This window comes from Choristoneura fumiferana, chromosome 20 (genome assembly GCF_025370935.1).
Source record: "Choristoneura fumiferana chromosome 20, NRCan_CFum_1, whole genome shotgun sequence".
NCBI classification, from domain to species: Eukaryota; Metazoa; Arthropoda; class Insecta; order Lepidoptera; family Tortricidae; genus Choristoneura; species Choristoneura fumiferana.
Genome location: NC_133491.1, coordinates 4,304,708 through 4,330,092, shown reverse-complemented (window position 1 = coordinate 4,330,092; position 25,385 = coordinate 4,304,708). Strand labels below are relative to the sequence as shown.

At 36.3% G+C, this 25,385-nt stretch overlaps 1 protein-coding gene across 1 annotated transcript in view; it reads right to left on the bottom strand.

The window, feature by feature from the left end:
- Positions 1-25,112, bottom strand: part of LOC141439215 (uncharacterized) — a 30,191-nt gene extending 5,079 nt beyond the window's left edge. Inside the window, exons 1-2 of the mRNA XM_074103404.1 lie at positions 25,078-25,112; positions 17,511-17,570 (exon numbers count right to left, since the gene is read on the bottom strand). Of these exons, the coding sequence (XP_073959505.1) occupies positions 17,511-17,535 (25 nt within the window). The 5' untranslated portion in view covers positions 17,536-17,570; positions 25,078-25,112. The remainder of the gene's footprint in view (positions 1-17,510; positions 17,571-25,077) is intronic.
- Positions 25,113-25,385: the final 273 nt, after the last annotated feature.

Below are 25,385 nucleotides of genomic sequence, written 5' to 3'. Positions count from 1 at the left end.
GGTTGTCAGCGCTTTGGATTCCCATGTCATCTTTTGACCTAGATTTCGCAAATTATATTGAGATTTTATCTTTTACTAGCCTTTACCTTCGGCTTTTCTCGCGTAAGTTATTAGATCTGGCAGTTGAACTGAAATTCCGGGTTTTACTAATTTCTCAGCGGGATACTCAAAAATTAAATCGTGTTTCATTTAGGTTTTATGATGAACAACATACCTACATAATTTATGTCTCTATCTAGTTTTAGCAATTAATATGTGAAAGTCGGGATGAAAAGTAGCTTAAGGAAGGGCCATACGAGTGTTTTGCTAATTTTATCCTTAAATTATTTAAGTTCTTTTATTGAAGTGATATGGATTTAACTCCCAGAGATTTGTGACTTAAATCTGCCTAGTTAGCGCAGTTTTTGGCGTGTCCTCATTGCATAAGCGAAATTTAGGTTTAAGACACTCTTCTAAATAGGAAAGCAAAAGTACTATCTTTGGATATCTCTTAGTTATCGTGAACATGAAGAAACCCGGTATTGTCTTTATCTTGGATCTCATTAAATTTATTCAGGTCGTCCAAAATTAAGCTTTGTGTTGGTAGCGATTTGTTTCATCTGATACGATCTACTGTTTGGAGCAAAGCGCAAAACGATTTTCAGTGAAGCAACTATATATCCGGTAGTTAAGTGTAGTTTTAAACTGATTCAAATTATGCTTTCTTAGAAGCGCAGCGGAGACGTATAGTCGACCAAGAAAGTGCTTTGCCAATTTTAATGACAGTTCCTTCCTACTTGAGGATTTCTAAAAAAGTTTGTATTACATTTGATTTGCGACTCCGATTTGGGTAAAAATTTGCAGGTAGATAGAGTGAACGATACTGAGTTTAAATAACTATAGTCTCCCGAAATGTCCCAATGAAGTTGTATGGAAAGTTCCTCTTTTGTCACCGCAAATCCATAGAGTTTTGGTAACAAAATAGGAAATTTCCATACAAACCAATTGGGACATTTTGAGACACTATGTTATTACGACGCAGTATCGTTCACTCTACATACCTGCAAATTTTTATCCAAATCGGAGTCGCAAATCAAATGTACAAACTTTTTTAGAAATGCTCACTTCAGAAATTAAACAACAAACAAAACAGTGAACAGTGTTCCCAAAATTCTATAGGTATTGCTCTCGTGTCTAACATTTTTTAATGCGCAAGTGGTCTCCACGTGGTTTCTGGAATTTTACTATCAAGTTGCAAAAACTACAATTAGCGTACAACGTCCCTCTCAAAGAGAGTTTACCTTGACACTGGCGAAATTGTCCTATTAAATAGGACAGAAAAGCCATATTTTAAAAGAGAAGAAGAAGGATGATTGTCATATTTACTTCTGATGCCGCATTTACACTCGCGTATATACGAGTCGCGAGACGAGGCGCGAGGCGAGGTACGAGGTAAGAGTGTAAATCCCGCATGAGTGAAAATAGGCTTTGACATATTTTCGAAATTGCTTTCTTGAGGTTACATATTAGGTATATTCTACAAATAATAATTCAACTGTACCTATGATATCTGGAGGAGCCCAAACTCGGTATGTTTTGATTTTTTTAAATTTTAATTTGAAACAAGTGACCGAAATATAATGGTCCTCCTCTCCTTTGTTTTCGTGCTACGTGTCAAATTGATTCTTATGGCCTAAAGATCAATCGTTCCGGTTTTCATGCTTTAAACACCATTTGCAGCTTTTTTTTGGCGTACCGCTAGCACTATACGGAATTTAATTTTAATTTTAATTGTGAATTTAGTGCGTAGAAAGAAGGAGACTTCCGAATGATCTTGCCCGTGACTCCTGTAAGTATTTACCTAATCTTCTGATCTTATTAAAATGTCGTTGCGATTCGCTCGGCCTCCGCGACAGCGATTTGCGGAGCTGGGAGCGATCAGCTGATTGCGGCGTTCCCAGGTAACGCAACTTGACATTGGGGGTTGTGCAATATCGCGATAATGAGTTAGGGGGATTTGCGTTTAGGCTTCAGTAGCCACAGATTTAGTATCTGGTTAAAGTGATTGACTAAGCAAAGTATATTTCGGTCTGGGTCTGCTAAAGTCTGCTTTGGAACTCCAGCCCAAGCCTGTCAACTCTCATTCTGAGTGGAGAATGGGCCCAGCGCTGGGACGTATTTGGCCGAAGATATATTAAGAACATATTAAGTGCATCAATCTGCTTCTCTGTTGTTATAATTGTTTTTTCTTCTTCCAGAGTCACCAGTGACCACGATCCAAATACAAATAAATAAATAATAAATATCACGGGACAATTCACACCAATTGATCTAGTCCCAAAGTAAGCTTAGCAAAGCTTGTGTTATGGGTACTAAACAACGGATAAATATATATCTATATTATATATATCTACGTACTTATACATTTATTTTTAAGTTTTTAAAGTCACACAATAAATTAGTTTTATAGTTTACAAATTATCTATTTATTTATGTAGTCTTATGTAGTTAATGGTGTGTAGTATGTCTTTATAACGGCCCTAGGGTTGCCGACGGTGCTGGCTGAAAATCAGCGCTGGGGTGTTTTTAACTCTTCAGCATTATGCTGAGCCAGTGTCCGGTTCACAACCGCAATAACACATACCTTTGTGTTGTTTTTTTTTTGTACCTAATAATATTGTTGTTTTGTGTTGTAAATAAATGTATTTTCTTTCTTTCTTTCTTTCTTTCTTTAACACCCAAAACCCGAGAACAAACATTCGTATTTTTCATACAAAAATCTGCCCCGACACGGGAATCGAACCCGGGACCTCAAGCTTCGTAGTCAGGTTCTCTAACCACTAGGCCATCTGGTCGTCAAATACAAGGTTTTTGACTGAGTGTTAGTAGTGAATGTTCTATCGACATCCAAACTATAAATCTGCACCAAGTTTCAAGTACGAGCAGCTACCACACTTGTGGAGACGATCTAGGTGGAACTACAAGAATTTCGTTACCAGATAATTGTATTGACACCGGACTCACATAAGTCACGCCTAATTTCAAAATTTCAGCTTTTTTCAATGGGATGAAAGGTGGTCGATAAATAGTTTGGAATTTTAAAACTACAACTCACACACAAATATACAATAGAGTTGTAAGTCCAAATAAAATAAGGGCCACTAGAATTTAGTTAATCGGTAAAAATAAAACAAAAATACGATTGTTTTTTTGGAATCTTTTTGTATTTTTTGTTTCAATTCCAATTTTTTATTTAACAATAGCTTTAACTATTGAGAACCGTTTTATTGTAAAAATATAACCTACCTAAATATACCTTTACTAATCGAGAGTTATTAATTCATTTAATTTTCTCGAGCAGCAATGTAATGCAAACATTTATTTAACGTTTTAGAGAGGCAGCAAATGTTTGTCAGTTGTTAGCTTTGTTACTGATACATTGCGTGCGGAATTAACTTGTATGAAAAAAAAATGTTTTTTTTTTTTTTAACAAGAAATACTAATTGACATTCATTGGGACTTATGCTTTCAGCCCTTAAAATATATGATTTTATGGAAGTCTATGAATAAAAGCATATCAAAATTTAACAAAGGGGGTAAAACAGTGCGTATTAGTAAAGCTTTGATAGTATGACACAGCCTTGACTCGCAGCAATTGTCAATTATCCGTCCTCGCGTGACGAGATCTTTGTAACCAACCACAAAAAGCGCTATTATGTAAATTTTCTTAAAGCTTTACTTCCTTTATAACATTTGTTAATATTTATTCGTAGTTTAATAGTGTCTTGCAAGCTTATTCGGTTGAGTTATACACAGGGAAAATTTAGCTAAAGTTATCGTCTAAGTAAAATGGATTTCTTGTAACACGGTGACATTGGTTCTGTCCAATCGAATAATTTAATTCTCGATTCTCACAGTAACTGTCTTCATGATTTTCCCTCACCAGCAAACCGATATTATTATGACTCTTTCTGTGAAAAGGTTCCATAATAAGTCATAAGGTGGTTTCGATAGTAAGTACTTATCACATCATCTCAGCCTATATACGTCCCATTGCTTGCATTGCATTGCATGGGCACAGGCTTCCTCTCACAATGAAAAGGCTTGAATGAAAGTACTCATCAAAGTTAAAAAATTTCATCGGATAATTTACACCAATATATCTAGTCCCAAAATAAAACCAAAGCATAGGTTTAATATAGATACAGGTGTCATAATAAAGGTCACTAAATAATTATATGGTTATGGGTCGCTTACTGATCATAACCAGTACCTCTACCTACTGACTGGATTATTTATTTATTTATTTTCAGAGAACCAACAGCTATAAATTACAGAATAAGCTTATTTTAACTATAGTAACACTATAGCCAATTACGAGATCTCACAAGTAGAAATATTATATGAAACAATTGACAGGCATATTAATTGTTTCGCACAATTGCGAAAGTTCTAGCGATCTTCATTTTGCCATCATCTAAATCGTTATGGTCTACATTTCATATTCTATTCCCATATCATGGTAAGGTCATTGTTAATTACCTACAGAATTGCTTCTAATAACTAAAGTCAAATATTTATCAGATGGTTATTATAGTAGTTGGGTAACTGATGAACAGTTTAAAGGTACAACTTTTGCAATAATACAGGTATAACTAACTAACTTCTCCGTAGGTAGTGATTTTCGCCGATTTCTTAAAATCGCAATGATGAAACTGACTACAAGTTAATTTAAGTGTGAATCTTTGCGACGTAGTTTTTGTCTCGTCGGAATAAAGTTGGGTTTCTTGTGGTAAATTTTAATGATCTCGCTTAGGGCATAGAAGACATGTAATTTAGTTTCTTAGCAGCTTGAAATGCTGGTCGATGATCGAACTATCGGAGCTTTGCAAATCATTAAAATTAATAAGATGTCTTGAATAGATAGAATGAATAGTGCAGAAGATGCCGTTGTGATTGTACAATACACGAGTATCTACTTATACATAAATTGCTGGATTGGAATGTAAGGAATTGATTAAGGTAGGTATAGTTAAGAGGAATATATGGCAAATCTGTCTATACCCAATTTAAAAAGAAAAACATAAAACCTGATTGCGGCAAAACCACTATTTGGTATAAGATGTTCATTGAAATCTTTAATTTTAGACATGTGAAAGAAATGTTTAGTTTTTGTGGCGAAACCATCATTGTTTAGAACAGACTAAGTTAGGCTCACACAGACTTACGCCCATTTAGTAGGTAGGTATATGTTGTCAGCGTAACAAACATACTTTCCGAGTTACGAAAATTTGGATGAAATATTAAAAATCACTGTCTTGTGTGGTCTTCTACATTTATTAAACTCAAACAAATCCAACACCTTTGGCACAATATTCACCAACCGAACTAGGCATGTAGGTAAATCAAAATTTCCAGGTACTTACAGATCGTAAAATAAATGTTCTATATTTAAAATAAAAGCCACGCGAGGGCACCCATCGTGTCTAACTGTCACGAAATGGCACATTGAAACAAGGAAGCAGCCATCTGAACACCAGCTATATTTTACACTTAGTGAACCACCAAATCTGATTTCCTACGTCCTTATTGTGTTAGTGGAGGGCCTACATTGGCATGGCGGGTAGAGTTGTCTGGTGTAATTATATTTCCGTTTGCAGTCCACGATAACGTGCGAAGATGTTCATTTGCCTCAGTTTGTCACTGTTGTGTAATTGAGATTTTGTGAATGCAATGAAGTGTGATAGGCTAGGAATGCTTACGTCACTATGAATCTACGCAATTTTAGAGTAACTATAGAGGCCTAATGCATAATACGAGTAGGTATGTAAAGCATAATAATATGATGGTAAATAGAGTAATAATATTTGTAGTAACAGGGCGCAGAGCTAAACCAAATTTATCATAAGTATTTATTCTACGAAAATTCTATGTTTTTAGGGTTCCGAAGCCAAAATAGCAAAAACGGAACCCTTATAGTTTCACCATGTCTGTCTGTCTGCCCGTCCGTCCGCGGCTTTGCTCATGGACTATCAATGATAGAAAGCTGTAATTTTGTACAGTTATAAATGTAAACTATGCCGACAAAATGGTACAATAAAAAATAAAATAAAAAATTTAGGGTAACCTCCCATCCCATATAGGTAAAGTGGGGGGCGTAAATCTAAACCGGTGGGTGGAAAATTTCAAATCAATCCGACTACTGGAAGTTGGTCGAATGTAACTTGCAAGATTTGACTACAGACAACGGGACAGGTGAAACTAAATAAGAATAAGAATAAGAAACATTTATTTCACAACTACTTAACATAATCAATTAGGAAGTAACAAATATTCCAATAACTATCTAAGTACGTTAGTTATGAAAAAGGAATCCACTCAGCATTTGTCAGGTCACGGAAGGTCTCGACGCTGATATTATGTGGATCCTAGTTGGCATGCGATACAGAACTGCCCAAAGCGCCGCGCGACGCAGCCCTACTAAAAATAAAAATAAAAAGTAAAAAAGAAAACTCACAGATATGTAGAAATGCTGTTGTAAAACCCGCCACTGCCGATCGTCCCCAAATAGCATCATACCCCAAAGTCTTATCACCTGCTATCATTCTTTGGCCTTCCATAACACCAAGGCACATCCACACATCACACTCATCCCACACATAAGAGCGCTACGCTGGATTAATCTGTAATTCTAGCAAATTATTTTTTCAGTCTCTTTTGAATTTGTATAAAGTTTAAATAAGACCTTGTAAAAACATTAAACTGTTCATAAATTTGTCTTGCAAACCGTCAAATAACAGCACGATTATTCGATTATGAAGCAACTGAATTATAGTAGGTACATTTTAATACTAACCAATTAATAGTTGTGCGATTATATATTACTTAGGTTTAGTAAGTTAACGTTAAATTAACAGATTATGTGCTATTGGGAAAATGAGAAGCATGAGTGCAAAAGTCATGTTATTCGTTAACAAATTGGTCACGACAATGATTCCTGTTCTTTGTAAATTGTAGAAAATTGAGCGTGTTCGTAACTGGGTGATTAAAATAACGTCTAAGTTTGAGATTTGCAGGTGGTAGGACCTTGTGCAAGATCCGCCCGGATTGCTACCACCATCTTGCTCGCTAATCCTGCCGTGAAGCAGCAGTGCTTGCACTGTTGTGTTTCGGCGTGGAGAGAGTAAGACAGCCGGTGAAATAACTGGCACTTGAGGTATTCCATCTTAGGCCTCTAGGTTGGCAACGCATCTGCAATACCCTGGTGTTGCAGTTGTCTATGGGCGGTGGTGATCTCTTACCATCAGGAGTCCCACTTGCTCGTTTGCCATCCAGTCGAATAAAAAAAAAAAAAAGCTGCAGAACTATCTGGGTACCTAATAGCAAAATACGAGTAAGAATATACTCGTAAGTAAGTACCTATAGCATTCAAAAACATTATGCAATAGGCAAACAAAATAGGTAACGTAACCTAGTTAGGGTACAATATAAGTAGTTGTGTATCATAGTGAATAATTAAAAATTCAACCAGAAGTGAAATTCAAGCAGTAGGTAATGAAACTACAGTAAAAAGATCGGAAGTGACACTTAAATTAAAATCAATTATGTAGGCATGTCACGCTATTATACTAGGAGAGGAACCTTGCTATTATGATTGTATTAAGTTGTTTGATATGCATGATTATTACAAAATAAAGGGCTACATCCGCATCTAATTTTAATTGTCATTGTCATTTAATTGTAAGACACGATTTTTTCCTAAAGGTAATTTCTGACCCGCCATACAACTTATTGACAGGAAGTGCCGTAAAAAAATCCCTTGCTACCCCAATGTCTTGTCAACTTACTGTGGTACTGTTACTTACTGTGGTACTGTTCCACAAGGGGTACCCACCTAATGTTTTAATTAGTTCGATAGATACCTATTTTTAATTTACTCGGATCTTCCTTTGGCTTTGCCGTCGTAGTCGAGTAAGAAGACCAAGGTAAGAGCCTGGTTTACCACTTATTTATTTGGGCAAAACAAAGTGGAACATCATCACAGATTATCTGTCACTTTTGTTTGTCTTGTTTATAATTTGATCATGATGATGAGTGGTGAAACTAGGCTAAAAAGGTTCAGGGAAGGGAGCTAGTAGGTAAGTAACGTATACGTATAATGCGTTAAAATCTCAAATTTTTACGTTGAAATCAATCGAAAAATGAATATTGTAATCCTTCCATACTTAATATTATAAATTCGAGTGTGTGTTTGTATGTTTGTCCGTTTTTCACGTCGAAATGGAGCGACGGATTGACGTGATTTTTGTCATAGAGATAGTTTATGTGCCAGAGAGTGACATAGACTACTTTTTATCCCGGAAAAATGCACAGCAGGGCTACTACGAAACTCGAAACTCGAAGATCGTGTGGTGCGGTCCCTCGGACACTTATACTATTTAATACGAGAGCGAGAGGGACGGTACGATACGAACTTCGAGTTTCGTAGTAGCCCTGCAGTTTCCGAGGGAACAGCGCGCGATAACCGAATTCCACGCGGGCGAAGCCGCGGGCAAAAGCTAGTAGGTAATCTAATATGACCATTATCTAGCTTATCTACGAGTAAGCACCATTTGCATCATTAGCAATTTATACAGGTACTTAAAGTTAAGTACATGCAAACAATGCATCTTTCAAATTGGGTATTACGAGTATAATGGTTTTTGTATCAGAAGGTAATGATGCTATTATCATGGTATTAATATCTCAAACAATACTCCTTAATGTCAAAATGACTCAAAATTAGCTGGACATTGGCTGACCTATGGGTTCAATCAAAGCGAAAAATCATTTGGGACTGCTCTGACATTTCGAAGATAAATAGTCAAATTGACAATGGAGAAAAGTTTAAATCTAAGTTAAGTGACTAACTGTTGCACACAAATGTTTGTCAATGCCAAGACATTTAGCTTATTTTAACTTATTTACGATTTGAGTTCACAACTCCACATTGAGCTTTGAGTGATTGACGTAGTCGAGGAAGCTAAATTACGTACCAGTGCCCTTAGTGTTACAAAATGCGTCTCGATCGAGACGTATTTTGTAACCGAAAACTTACACTAAGGATACAGGGTGGAACCTTTGTGCTACTAATGTCATGTTGACATCCCTTACGTTTGCCAAAGAAATAATAGCGAAATTAATTATGAAAAGGTTTCACCCTAGTATGTGGATCAATTTCCTCGAATCTTCTTACGTTATTTTGAACTCGAATGTTTTTCATAAGAAAATAATCGACGTTTTGGTACACAAACGTTATGAAATTAGTGTTTATTCCAGTTTGTTCCCAAAAATGGTAGATTAAATTGACGGGTCGACATTACTTCCGTGACTAAAAGTTTTCGATTAATATTTGACAGATAAAAGAAAAACTTTCAGATATCGGAATTTGTCGAGATAATAACATGAGAGGAATATGTGAATCTTGTTCTTCATCGATCGACCTTTGGCATACTTTTGAGAAAACGTTCGTACAGTTTCGATGTTTTCCATTCAAATTTAGTTTTTTGCTTGAGTTGCGTTTTTGATTTGTTTTTGTCCGATCCGATGCATTTAAATTGTTCAGAAGTTTTTCTGACGCCCAGAAATATGTGAACTTTTCGTCAAATTTACCTATTTACTTCTCAAAAATCTAACATTCTATATTCTATATTCTTAAGTGTTATTACTTCTTAAATGTTCTTTAATTTTTATAAACCATTTCTTGTTATTTGAGTTGTACATAACATGTGAATTAAAGATTTGATGTGTGTGTGTGTGTGTGTGTGTGTGTGTGTGTGTGTGCGATTTGACAAATCTATAAAACTTTGACGACAATATTATAACCACGCACCGACAGTTAAACTTTTTTCGACAATAAAAAGCATTGTTTGCGTACGCAGTTCAAACAAAGCCTCCACAAACCAAACCGCGGCGCGGGCGCAGCGCCCTACCGCCATTAATCAGGTTTCCATTACGCGTCGCACGACGATCACGCGACCTCGGCTTATGCACTCGGGTTAATGGAGACGCATGTCAATCTGCGCTGCATCGATAATGCGAAGTGATAGTTTAGGCACGGATGACGTAATAGTTATTAGGTTGCTACAAGGATTCGATACTCGAGTTCGACAGTAGCTATACCCTACCCTCCCAGCCATCTAATTTTGCGAGGAGGCCTGTGCCCAGCAGTGGTACGTATATAGGCTGGGTTGATACCCTACCGGTTCGTTGAATAAGAACTAAAGCTACCGACATAGCTGTAAAAATATGCTGCCGAAGTGGCAGTGGGACAGATAACTGGGGGAGAGAAGTCCTCGAGTGGCGACCACGAACCGGAAGATGAAGCGTTGACAGGCCTCCCATTAGGTGGACTGACGGTGGATGCTAGTGGCGAGTTGTCGTTATGGCGTTCTATAGTGGCGTAGATATGCCAAAAAAATTGTGCAAGTTGCATTACATTGCGAGGCCGTAATAAGCCAACGATTTTGTAGTGGTCAATCGAACGCAGCAATATAATGCGACTTGCACGATTTTTCTTTCAAGTTTAAACTCGGCTTAAGAGGGAGGCCTTTGTTCAGCACTGGACGTCTTCCGGCTAATGATGAGGATACCCTTCCTTACCTTAAACCGTGGTGGCCTATTTAGCTTTTTATACCATTAAAGGGCAGCGTGAGGCGAGGCAAGACGAGGTGGGACGAGAATTGAAATCGTGCCGACCCATTTCCACCAAAATTTAACACCAAAGATATTGTGCGAGCCGGCACGATGACACGCTATGACTATACGATTGGTCATTTTTACTAATTATATTTAACTAAATTAGTTAGGTAATTAAGAATTAATTGTTTTCTTTAAGAGCTAATGCACTGAATTTGCCTAGATTTGCTGCGTTAAAAACTATAATTATTGTTTTGGACTTAGGAGTCACCCTATGCGGGTGAGCAAAGTAATTGTTTTATTCGTTCATATAATTAAAAATGTGATACCTATTGAGTTTTAGTTTAAAACCACAATTAGGTTCGATTACAAATTTTCATTCATTGTTTTAGAATATTCGTTTTTGCCCGTGGTTTTACTAACGCAGCCGCAGTAACCACAACCACGATTGATTTTCAATACATTGCGCTCAGCGCACTTGCACCACAGGTGGCTACATTGCAGATGCATCTCTATTTCAATTATATGGAAAATGCGAATACTTATAAAAAAAATTGCGGCCACATCATTGTTGGGGCACTTCTGCCACTGTTCGTGATTTGGCAGTGTAATGTAATTTTGGGTTTATTAATGTTTTTATTTTATCATTTATGTTTTAAATTTATATATAACTTTACTAAGCTGTAAAGTAAAATCGAAACGCACTACACTACTACTACTACGTTAATATTTTGACCAATCACAGCTTTGCATGTACTAGAATATAAAGCTATGTAACCGTCAAAAGACACACATTTGTAGGCACTTTACTATGTACACCAGCTACCTCCAAAATTATACTTACAGTCGAATCTTTACCGAAGTTTTATTCAAGCATCCCTCTACTTCAGCAGCCTGGGTTTCGGCAGCTAAAAGCATGGTTCACTCATGTTTCGCAAGTAACGCTTGGCAACCTGATTCATTTCGCAACTGTTTAATATTTCTGAAACTGTAAATATTTCACGTTTTTAATAAAACTAACCTAAAGGGTTCTACACGAAGGCCCAGAAATAAATCCTGAAATATTTACAGGTTTAGAGTTTGCGAAATGAAAACTTGCGAAATGAATCAGGTTGCATAACACTAGTTGCGAAATGAACGGATACCGTCTAGACTAGTTAGTACTCATCCGATTTTAATAAATAAGGTGTCAATCGATTCGTTATTTAGGAATGTTTAATTGGTTTTAGGAATTCAACTGTAATTTTTATCGCATGTGTACCCATCTAGTTATGACATCCACTGTTTGATGTTAGCTTCGAACTTTGTTTTTTTATTATTACTTTACAAACACTAAGTAGTTTGAGTGAGTAGTTTTAGTTGTATTTTTCTTTTTTTCTTGTATTAACGTATTTTTTATATTGTATACATATGTATATGTAAAAAAGATTTTTAAGACACAATACATATATATGTATACATATATATATGTATTGTGTCTTACACAATACATACAATCAATCAATACATATATACATATGTATACATATATATGTATTGTGTCTTAAAAATCTTTTTTTTAGTTGTTTGAATATTAGGTATTGGAGTTTACTCCTTAAGAATTGAATTTTCATATGAGTTATGGAAATGGAGTTGACACACACACACACACTTTGTACTCTTTTGTTTTGTTATTTTCTTTTTGTATTATTTTTGTGTTTTATGTACAATAAACTTTGATGACAATAAAGTATTTACATACATAAATACATACATACTTTTGTGTTCGAGTTTGAACAATTAATTTAATTTTTAAACAACATGACGTGACTTCATAATACCTACTTAGTTTATAGATTTGCAATAAGCTCATCCAATAAATTTCCAAGACCTCATTTAATTAGAAACAAAAGATCGAAACACCGATTATCTTTCGCAACGCAGACTCATAAATATCTGAGAAGATTGGTCTTTCATAGTTTATACCATATACGACGTTCCCAGCTGAGTTTATGGACCTGGCTGCGTGGGTAAGTTTCTGTATCGACAAGGCGTGGCTTGGGCTATTACGTGATGTTCACTGCAATAGTGCAAGGATCTGGCCCTTATACTACGAAGTGTAAAATTCAGATTGGTTTTTGGAGTCTTTTTTATTTCAACTTCAAATTTTGTTACTTTTTATCGGTTATCCCGTAAAATCCATATCGAAAATACAAACTGAAACATAGAACAACCAGATGCACAGAAAAACCAGAAAAATAGACCAGCACTGGGAATCGAACCCAGGTCCAATAAAATCCTAGCTAAAATTCCGGGTAAAATTCTAGTTTCGTACTTGCCGTCCCGCTGACGCTTACATTATTTAATACGAGAGTGAGAGGGACAGCACGATTTGGACTTCGATTTTCGAGTTTCGTATGGGGTTTACTGGGTAAAGGGATAAGTAAAGAGTGCAAAGATATGAAGCCAGGAGTTGGCTTTGTAAATGCTGGCTTAACTTCTTGTGCATTGAGCGTCATCTCTTCTACAGGGTGGTTTCAGACTAGCATTTTTTAACGATAGGTAACGAGGCTCGGCGATCTATTTTACTCGTGTATAGTGTGGTGCGTGCTTGAGCAAAGCCTACGACGAAGTGCAAAATTCGAACTTCATATCTTGCCGTCCCGCTTATGCCTATATTATTTAATACGAGAGTGAGAGGGACTCCTCAGTTTTAGAATACTTAAGACGCACTCATGTCCTCCAGTTTTAATTTAAGACCCTCCAGTGGGTATCGTGAAAGGGAGTAATGTGAGATGTGGGCAACAGCGCTTTCCAATTACGATCTCTGGACTACAGTAAAGTTGAGATATCGAGCCTGGATTATGGAGGATAAACCTTTGCTTGACAACGATCATATAAGGAGGCATGGGCGCTGACAGGTATTATTTTCAGGACGGTGAATTTATTAGAGGAGCATTTATTATTAGGTCGAAGCCGTGGTGGCCTAGTGGTTTGACCTATCGCCTCTCAAGCAGAGGGTCGTGGGTTCGAACCCCGGCTCGCACCTCTGAGTTTTTCGATATTCATGTGCGGAATTACATTTGAAATTTACCACGAGCTTTGCGGTGTAGGTAAACATCGTGAGGAAACCTGCACAAACTTGCGAAGCGATTCAATGGTGCGTGCGAAGTTCCCAATCCACCCTGGGCCCGCGTGGGATGGCTGGGCTGGATATAGGCTGGGATGAACTGATGATGAACTGAGATGTATTTTTTTACGCCAGGATGTGCAAGTGTATCCCCTTGCACCTCTATTCCATACGTAGAGGATTTGTGAGGAAGGGGTTAATACTACCAGTGGTTTCCTTCGGCATCTCTTTTCTATCAGTCCCTATATACGTCCCTCCGGTTATATGCGAATACCAAGTGAATACAAATATCACAACATTGCGACATATCGCCTATGTCTTCAAGGAAGCCGTACAAAAACTTTTTATGGTGCTTAATGACTCTATAACCCATACAGACATAATTAAGTGCTCAGTCACCGATCACACGGCAAGCAAGTATCAATAGCCTTTGAGAAAAACATGCCACAATCATTCTGCGGCCAGGATTGCGGTAGAGTAACGCTCTCTGACCCATGTCATTATGGCCAATTGGGAGATGGAATTATTAACATACGTGGCCCAATAATTGGTATTGCTTTCCTATATCTGAGAGGAGATAGACGATTTGATTGTTTACATTGACGTTGGTGAAATAAGCATTGCAGTCACTGTGAGCATTGCAAGTTTTGTAAGCAATGGTGTTTTTTCCTCTGATTATTTTCAACAAAGCTCTGATAGCCCGGTTTAAAAAAAAGCTTTGGTAGTTGGGCGGTTTGAAAAAAGTAATGGTAGCCTAAGGTTTGAGCTACAGCCTCTAAAGCGGAGGATCGAAACCACACGGTTCGAGCCCCGCCACAGCTCGGAGTTTTCCGGAATTTGAATGACATTGAAATTTAACGAGATTTTGGTGAAAGAAAACCGTGTAAGGAAATTTGTATACATCTGCCAAGCTCCTTAAGATGTGTGAAGTTTTCGATCCGCACTGCGCCCACGTGAGAACAACCCACGCTCTCAAATTTCAAATTTTGACAGATAGCTCAAACAGTGGGATACATACAGACTGGAGATATATTTGCCAATTGCGCAATTTGAGTATTATTTATTCAAATTAAGACAATGGTTAATTAATTATGTAGACAAAAGTAATAAAACTAGTCAAAGAAACGGCGTTATTACAATTAGTATGCAAATTTTAAATTAAACAAAAGTTAAAAGCGTGGAACGTGGCCATTAGCTATTAATTCAGATCTATACTAGTGTCCCTAGCATTTACTTAAGGCTAGATAGGTATCGTATCATCATCATCATCATAATAGCCGCAGAATGCCCACTGTTGGATATTGGGCTCCCCCATGGAGTTGCTGCGGTTGGAAGTGGCCTGCGTCAACCTTGAACCCGCGGCTTTAACCCTGTACTATGCACTGTGCACTGTACTGAGGTTGCGTTGTACTGTATAATGTAACATTCATATCGCCTTTTTATTGAAGTGGAAGTTTATGTAAAAAATATTTTTATGCGTAATACTAGATTATTGTCGTGGCATGGATGTACGCAATTACTGACTGAGTATGGGTATAAAACGTTTAACTAATACGAAGCCAACAATTGCTATTCCAGCCGAGACTAATACGAGTATAAAGCTTTTCTCAAATACGGTGAAAACTTATAAATTAGAATACATTTTTCTCAAAATATATTAAGACATTTAATTTTACTTCAATAAAATTTGTATGCTTTCCCGCCTTTTTTTCATAAAAAAAAATTGCAGATGTATTTTTCCACCGAAAACACCAAAGCTGTTTCAGACCCAATAAAAAAAGTCCTGAGCTCCAAGAAAATAGCTGATACCGGCCATTTGAGTTGGCTGTAGGTATACGACTTGTGCCAACATTTCCATGGCCCTTTTAACTTTTTAAAAAGTTTGCAACAATAATAGAATTTGTATGCGACATTCCTCGTCGAGTCGAGCTAGCGAACCTGCAATCCTTTTTAACTTTTCACTGATCATAAACTATGCACTTCCCCTTCTGATATGTGAAGAATAATGTCAACTTTTACTTTTTGAGAAAAAGATATTTTGCTAACTCTAATTAGTTCAGAAGTAAATAAAATTGTAAAGATAAAACATATTTGTTTACTTTACAATTTACTTATGAACATTTCGGTTCTTTATGTGAAGTGGATCACGCTATTTTTTATAAAGTGCTCTCAATTTCTTTAAATAGCTATAATAACGAGAAAAACCAACTATAATTTTAATCTGGACATTATACAATGTATTAAAAATTACAATCCGTGAAACCATTCTGATTGCGGTTAAGTGTTAGGCAGTAACAGCAGGGGCGGTGAAAGCCTATAGAGTAGACTAACCATCAAGGCGTGACTAAATGACATAATGTAATTAAAATTATGCTCCGTAATTAAATAAAGCCTCTATTTTAATGCTGGCAGGTTTGACTTTGAGCGCGGCGAATAGTATAGTCGTTCATTAAAGTTTTAGGGTGAAGCCCGACTACCTAGTGTAATTTTTTGAGTGTATGTCGCGTATTTTCAGTCGCAAAACTTTGGTTTACAACTCATTTTGGGTTGCCGTGTGGCACAAACTAGACTTTTGTATAAAACTGAATGCAGCAGAAATCACACATTCTATTCAACATTGCGAAAAATCGCACGACTTTCAACAATGACAGCTTTAAATGGCACAGGTCAATAAATGATTATGAGACGGACTATAAAAAATACTTTCATTACTCCTCGCTTCTTATCACGGTGAAACTTGACTGACAGGATTAAAGCACGCTTAGTAATTAATACCGATATAATACCTAGCGATAGGCATCTACAAACAATAGAATGTCGTTCAGAGTGCTTTCGATTTAAGTGACCCGCGCAGTTTTATCAAAGTGAACCTATAATTTAAGGCTTTCGAGTTGTCAAAATATATCACGGCTCAGACTCTTCTATCGAATCATAAATCTTGGGTTCACGTTTTTATTTGCAAATGGTAATTACTGTTTGAACTGTAACAACCAGTCCGATCTGTATAGATTACAAAACTATTTTTTATTACTAGAGAAAAGAAATGTTCTAGTGTTCTAGTGGTTATTTCTTTCGATGTCGCCGTTTTTCGCCATTCCAGCAACGTTTTTTTGTGTTTTAGTGGCGCTTGTACGCTATGATATCTTCCCAGCTTCTAATATTTCTATTGAATTAAGCCCAAACGCCCCTTGCCATTTAGCACCTAGAGCGCGTCCTCTTGCTCTACCCTATTTTTTTAGCATTTGAAGAAGAGTAAACAATCTTAACGAGTCTTTCTTATTGAAAAACGTTTTAAAAAAATAATAACTATTAAGTACTTATGATACAAAAAGCATGCAAATGATCATATATCCTTGCTAATTGCTACATATTTGCTGTGACTTATTTTTAAAAGTGTTTTTCAATAAAAATACACGTCCAGATCGCTTACCTTCTTTCAAATGCTTAAAAAAAACCGAAGTATAGGGCCGGCTGCTTTTTGAACAAAACCAAAAATTATCCAATTAAGTTCGTTATAGAACAAAATGGAAAAAACTACCTTTTTAGTCATTTGCGCTTTTAGTTCGCTTAACATTTAGTTCCGTTTCTCGGTTATTACTTCTGTGAAACATCAGTTATCGCTGGCGCATATCATCGATCTATCACACACGCATATAATTAAGAAAGGGTTATATAGTTATGTCTACTGCTTTGCTAGTATATATGTTTCGTTCCTAATTTAAATGTATCAGATGTAGAAGCTTACCAAAAAAAGTTGACAAACGTAGCATCGTGCTGGTGCTGCTTTGAAGAACTTAAGCTATATCTGAAACCAACAGAAAAATATTGATTACCAACAACAACAAACAATTTTTTTTCTGTCACCATCACTAATAAGTATTATCTTATCACAATTTTTATTGAAGTTTCACTCAGCTTTGTCTTAGTAATTTCAGATGAACTTTCTTTGGTCAAAGCTACCTCCCTAGATAATTCATATATCATTGGCAAACTTAGGTAACTAGTGTAAAATTTGGCCATGTTTTAGTGAAGGAATATGTTTAAAAATGTTGTTGGAAATTAAGTCTAATTTAACCCAATTTTTTTCGCAATTTTACTTTGTTGCTTGTAAAAAAAATAAGTGATATTCGCAGAGACCCTCTCCCCAAAGGGAGATTCGATGAGATTCGGCTCGACTCCCTCCCCCCTGGCCCCTATACTGCGAAGTGCAAAATTCGACTTCATTCTTGCCGTCCCGCTATGCTAATATTGATTAATACGAGAGTGAGAGGGACGGTTCGTACCGTCCCTCGAACTTTGATTTTCGAATTTCGTAGTCGCCCTCCAGCCTCTCGTAATTAATAGCCCGCTTGCGACCATGTTAGCTTCTATTACTTTACAACGTGTCTTTCTTAATCACATGCCCTGAGAATGCGAGAAGGTGTATCCTCTCATAGTTTTATATAACGTTGTGAACTAGATTAGAGAAAGTCCTGAGATGGTTCAACCGATCACTAGACGGGTCGCCCCGGGCGGCCACGCGCCCAGGGTACTCTATAATTAGCGAATTATACTTATATTAATACTTATAAGACTTTGCTCGCGGCTTCATAGACGATGATTGTTGATTGATTGATGTTTGTTGATTTTTGCGTAATGGCTACGGAACCCTATCTCGGGTGTGTCCGACACGCTTTTGGCCGGTTTTCTTCTTAGTTGTATGATGAACACCAGTACAAAATTTTCATGTTTCTATTGTAGGTAATAGGTCAAACCATCAGGTTGGTCAAGCCACCACTGCTGGTTAAAGCAGCGTTTCCATCAGAGATGTGCGAGGATGTGTTGAGAGGAATATGTTTTTCATTAACCAATAGAAACACTTCATTTACCCCGCCGCGCTCCGCTCAGCTGTTTCTACCGGAGATGTGCTGTACGAGGCTGTGTAAATGAAGCGTATCGAAAATACAAACTGAAATATAGATGCATAGAAAATGCAGTAGCCCTCATGGATAAACTTTCAGCACCCCATTAGAACTAACTGCTCACCCGGACAAGAGATGCCGTTATTAATCAATCAAATTAATATTGTTTTTTTGGAATCTTTTTGTATTTTTTAAAAAAAGTAAAAAAAAAGGTGAAAAAGTAAGTGTTTTTTTGGAATTGAAATAAAAAATACAAAAAGATTCCAAAAAAACAATCTTAAATGAAGCGTTTCTATTGGTTAATGAAAAACACATCCCTCGCAACACATCCTCGCATATTATTGGTGGAAACGCTGCTTAAGGATTATCTGAACATCTTATCAAATAAAACTAAACTTTTACTCTGTATTTTTTCGAGGTTCAGTTTAGTTTAATGTTGATTTTATACCAGTAATTTGCAAAATAACACCCATGAAGGTCTTTGCAAATTACTTACACAAATATTTGTAAAAAATCGGATAATTAGCTTAGGAATTCCATCTCTGGTTAGTTGACTAATGAACAGCAATCTCCCAACTTATCAGGATAGCCTTTCTAATATTAAATTGGCGATAGTAGCTGATCTCTGACATGGATGCGCGTGCGCATCTAATAGCTCACGGTGAACTGCGCGCCTGTCAGTTTTGAGCACGAAAATTAATGTGAGTTGACGTGAATTCTACGTTGCATCTTGGTATTTCATTTTGGAGAAATTACTTGCAATTATTTACTTGTGAGGTATAACAAAGTCAAAATTGGATGCAGTTTGACCTAATCCCACAGTTCACATGGTATCTAGACGACTGTATAATAATTAGTCTCTATCTCAGACGAATTTTGGCGTATTTTCTGTGTACAACGACTTTCGTGGCTGATTAGACCGATGCCAGAGGCGACATGTTCGTCCACACGTCGGACAAGAACACAACTGAACATTGAACTGAACTGAATAGAACTTAGAAAACTTTTAACCTACAAGAGACTTTAAGGTAACGACGCCTATTACCGGGGGTATCGAAATCGACGGCCATCACCGCGGCAATTTAAAATACGCATTTTATAATCAAACCGATAGATTTCTTAAGAAATATATTTTACAAGATAAAAGCTTATTTAGTCGACTCACGGATTTATTAGCGCTAGTGTATGTGAATGAATCCAAGATCTCGCAATTCGTGATTTTCCGAAATGGCACCGACGGAAGAGGATTTGCCATACTAACGCGTGACACGACATACAAGCAGACTCGAATCTTATTTAGTGTTTTACAAAATATTTATGGCAATTGAACTAATGTTATGGTTTTTAAATGGCTTTTTATAGTTTTTTGTACGAGTTCTGAATACTTTTTGTATATTTTTTGGCCCGGAAATACGATTAAAATGGAAAATAAAATACAGCGGCGATAGGCGCCATTTTTAACTGTTGATTGTAATACCGTGGTATATCACGGTAATAGTTAAAGTGGTGGTTTTGGTTCTTCAAGCTTTATTTTTGGTATAAATTATCGTTTATATAATTTGTTACAGTTATTCCAATCTTGATCTATTCACGCTTTTAAAAAACTATTTCCGTGGTATGAAAAGTATTAACAAACTCTTAATTTTTAGCAAAAACTTCAATACTGAATTTGTAGTTTCTATAGAAACTGTTATTTTGCCAAGTTGTTTAAATATTGCGATGAAATTTTATATTTACTTACCAGTTATGTAATTTTGGTTATATGCCAAGGATGTAATAAGTATATTTGATTTGTAATTCAAACACAACTCTATCCTATAGTTTTTATAGGTCGGAATTAGATTTTACAGTGCTCCAAATTAAGCCAATTAACGATGGTATGATCGCATAACCCTCGGTAATAGAATGTTTGGGCATCTATTACCGACCCATTCAATTGTCTTTGGGGTCGGTAATAGGTTCTTAAAGAAGTCCCTATTACCGAGTGACATTTTATTTTTCTGTTAAAATAATTCACATTTAGGGTACCGTAAGTGCAGATTTTTTTGATAAAGTTGTGACTTTTACTCAGCATGCATACATCAAACTATAACTGGTGGTATAAGCATAATAAATACAATGGTCTGGATACACTATTCGAATCATACTTTAGTTTTTTATTTAAATTTTCTCAAAAAATATTTGGTGTACAATATATTATACAGAACCAAAGCCATTACCTTTTTTTAATCCCTCGGTATTAAGTTCCAAAACATGTGTTGCGTTCCTTTTACCGATGGTAGAAAATAACCGTTTTTTTATACCCTCGGTAATAGAAGCTCAATTCGCGGTAATGGAATCACAGCCTGTCCATTACCACGGTAATAGAAGATTTGGGTATTTTGATTTCAATAATTATTTTATCAAATACTAATAACTAAAACGAGCCCAAAAATTTAAGACACTGAAAGTTCAATAAACGCTCTTAAATAAAAAAAATATTCTCGTTTATTAAGGAGCTTTGATACCCTTAATTTTTGGGACTCATTTGAAAACTTCCTTAAGTACCACGGTAATAGGCGCCGTTACCTTATTCCGTTCTTCACTGAATTTCATTTAAAATCGGACAGTGAAAATATCTTATTCGGTGAATCCACCAATCAATTCACTAAAATTTCAAGCCCTTTTAAGTTATATATAGAAGATGTTAACTGACTGAAATTAACACAACGTAATTAAGAAATTTCACTTGTGCTTTTAACGGCGTTATAAAGCCAGTATTCTATAGTGGCCGTTAACGGCCATTTTATAGCTGATCACTGGTAATTAAATAATTAAATCAACTAGGTACCTATCCGTAATCCATACGTCGTCCTATAGCTGGGCTATAGATTTGATTTGATAACCTATATGTCGTAGCCTATATGCATTTGAGAGGTACGAAGTAAGACGGAGGGCTCATCGAAGCGAATAACTAATTAATGACGATTTTTCAAAGAATAGTGAAATTAAAATAAATATAAATTAGAATACATTGAATAACAAGAAAGTTTTTTTTTTAAATGCCTACATATATCATTATCATATCAGCCGTAGGACGTCCACTGTTGGACATAGGCCTTCCCCTTATACTTCCAGTTGCATCGGTTGGAAGAGGGCTGCATGCACCATGAACCCGCGGCTTTAACTAGGACATCCATCCATCTTGCTAGTGGACGTCCTATGCTGCGCTTGCTGCTCCACGGTCTCCATTCGAGAAGCGTCGCTAATTTGCCTACTTAGATCTTTATTAGGTACAGTCATAAATAAGTGATCACTTTTGTAGTCATGTTTGAAAAGCCATACGAAATTGTGTAACGTCTGAATGCGACAAGGTACATTTATCCTTAAAATACAAACGCATACCCTTAAGTACGTAAATAGCTACAGCATTCAATTGAAACAAACAAGTAACACTAATTACGTCCCATACTTACTAGAATCTGGGCTAAACTATACATTCATGTACTCGTACACTAAAGTAACTTTGCCTAAGGCCAACATTGCCATGTTACCGCGGCCTGAAACTGTCGCAGTGAATGAAACGCGTGACTGAGGGATTCAAGAGGCGATTAGGTCTGATGGTACCTATCGGATCCTATTTAAGGAGTTCTAAGTATCGATGCATTAGGATAATAGTCTCCCTTTGATTGTAGTTGACTGGAAAACTAGACTTAATATAAGCTGAACTGAAATTGCTTAACTCAACGCTACGAACGATGTCCGCTAATTTAGGCTTTTTGTACACTTTTGGGTAAGTGTACATAACTCCTTTATACATATACACATGTGTACACACATAATACCCTAACCCCTCATTTGCGTTCAAAAACTGTTTTGTTGGAACAAATCGATTAGCTGTGAAAATGATATTATTGCATAATATATATCGAAATTGATTTTATCATTACATTCGTATTTTGAACATATCTCAAAACAAAGCAATTTGATTGGACCTCAATTTTAATATCAGTCAATATGACGTTTTATTCGAGTCTACGGTATTATATGGGTCGCGGGCATAGCTAATCTGTCATCATCAACACAATTTCTACACTAACCTATATCAGGATTCGCGCTGTCCATTCATCCACCATTATTTGTCATATTTCGTTTTACTTATAGATTTTTTTTTACCGTACAACGGCAAAACCTACTAGACACTGGCAAAATTATCCTCCAATGGACAGAGCCATATTTTTCTAAAAAACCAACCTATATCAGCTATTTGCAAATAATTTTGGAAAATCTCGCACGTTACTTAATACATATATAATGACATGAGACTTAGGGCCGCGCTTGGATTAGGTATGTATTCAAAAGTTTAAATTAGATTTAGTTAAGTATATTTTTAATGCTATATAAAATAAAACAAACAATATCACGAGACCATTATCTTGGCACCAATTGATTTAGTCTCAAAGTAAGCAAAGCTGATGTTATGGGTACTGGACAACGGAAAAGCATACTTAAATAGATAGATACATATCATTCATAATATTAGAAATAATTAGACATAAGTATATAAGTCTTTTAAATACTAATTACAATGACAAATTTCTGTCATATTGATGCACAATGATGCTCCAAAACTTTATGTGAATGTATTTTATGCCTTTGCAAACAAATAGTAACAATGGGCTTTAAAATTTTGAGGCAACTCGAATGATATTACAGTCGGTACTAAACTATGTTATCCCACGGAAGAAGTGATATAACGAAACTGAATAACATTATGTTGTTCAGAGCAAATGTAACGGCTTTAATTAGACGCACAGATGATATCTGGGAGATGTACGGCCGCGTAGAATCCGATGGATTGTTTGAGAAGTACTTTGACGAGGTACAGTCAACTACGAAGACCAGCAGTTCGTCGCGGAGACCGAGGAGAGTTGTGACATAGGAAAGTAGTGACAACGTTGGTTTTTGGAAACTTATTAACTGCTAGCGAGCTCGCTACAGCACGCGTTTGATAGTTCGAGACTTGAACTAAATATACGCGCGCTATTGCGAGCTCGCTAGCAGTTCATAAACTCCAAAAAATCGACGTTGTCACTACTCTTCTCTGTCACTACTCTCCTCTGTCACTACTCTCCTCTGTCACTAGGTACTCTCCTCTGTCACTACTCTCTTCTGTCACTACTCTCCTCTGTCACAACTCTCCTCGGTCTCCCCTACTTTCTAAAAATGTCATATCTCAAATCAATACGTCTACAAAAACCCTTGAATAGGCTCCGTTTCAACCAGAAATGTGCGAGGATGTGTTCGAGGAATGTGTTATTCATTAACCAATAGAAACGTTTCATTTATCTCGCCTCGCTGCGCTCAGCTGTTTCCACCAAAGATGTGCAGTGCGAGGATACGTAAGTGAAACGTTTCTATTGGTTGATGAAAAACATATCCTCGCAAAACATCTTCGCACATATTTGGAAATGCAGCCTTACAAAGGTTTTTGAAATTGAAAATATGCATCAGATCAGTATAAAATATAGCTTTGTTCATGTTTAAAAACTTGAATTATTAAGCCACTGTTTTTTATTACGAACTGGACCCACTGTTTTGGTTTCTTATCTGTGCTATATATACTATATATAATAGTTTGATGAATGCACACGCAAGTAAAATGGACAGGCATGCTATTGTTGAATTTGCCTGTAGGTTATTAATTTGGCAAATTCCACGACTCTAAGTTATATTTGGGCCCCTTGATTACTGCTGGATATAATTATGATGTTGTATTTTGTTGGTTGTTTTATGGTTTGTTTATGTAACGGAAATTTTAATTATAATGACAAGTTTTGAAAGAAATCTACCGATGACTCGTTTTAATAAAATATGTAGGTTCTATAATGTTTTTTACTTAAACAATGCGGTTTTTTTCGTGATATAAAATTAAAGTGTTTAGCTCGGGTAGTTCTGAACCTATTCTGAACAATATAATGCGTCAATTCAATTGTTCAAATTAGTCTAATTAAACTTAAGATGGTTAAGTACTCTATTAAAATTTAAACCACGAACTCAGTAGACAAATAGACACCCAAAATTAAATAAGGCTAGAATGTATTTATTGCTAACTATTAATGAATACATTATTTATAGTATGAACGTTGTCGTACTCAGGGCGGGCGGATTGGTCCAAGCTTCAGGCACCAAGTATAACATAGATTATTTTGTAGACACATATCTAGAGATTTGAACTATCTGGGCTCATTAAAATACATTTATTAATATGAAGCAACCCTTAAGTTATTATTTATCTTATCGATAATGTATTTTTTTTTAATAATGAAATAAAGTATATTATTAAGATCCACACATATAAATCCACTCACTAACTCTATGTACCCTAAGAAAACACTATAAAATATCACTAAAATGTCTATTGTAACTCACCGTGTGCGTACGGAGCGCTAGCGGGTGCGCACTGCACGGATCTGCGCCCGCGCAGGCTTTTATGCGCGTTGCCATGGCGACGCGAAGGGATGCGCGCCGCCAACTGGGTCACTGCAAGGTTCAGATGTTACAGTTCATTGTTCACGAGTATTACTATTGTGTCAATAAGTTATAACTACCGCTATAAATAAATTACATTGGATTTTTTTAAAGAAGTTTCGTATCTCAAAATCTCATTGGACTTAGACTATATTTATAAAAACGAAAAGTTGAAGATCGCGAATTTAAATTCGAGTTGAAAAATATCC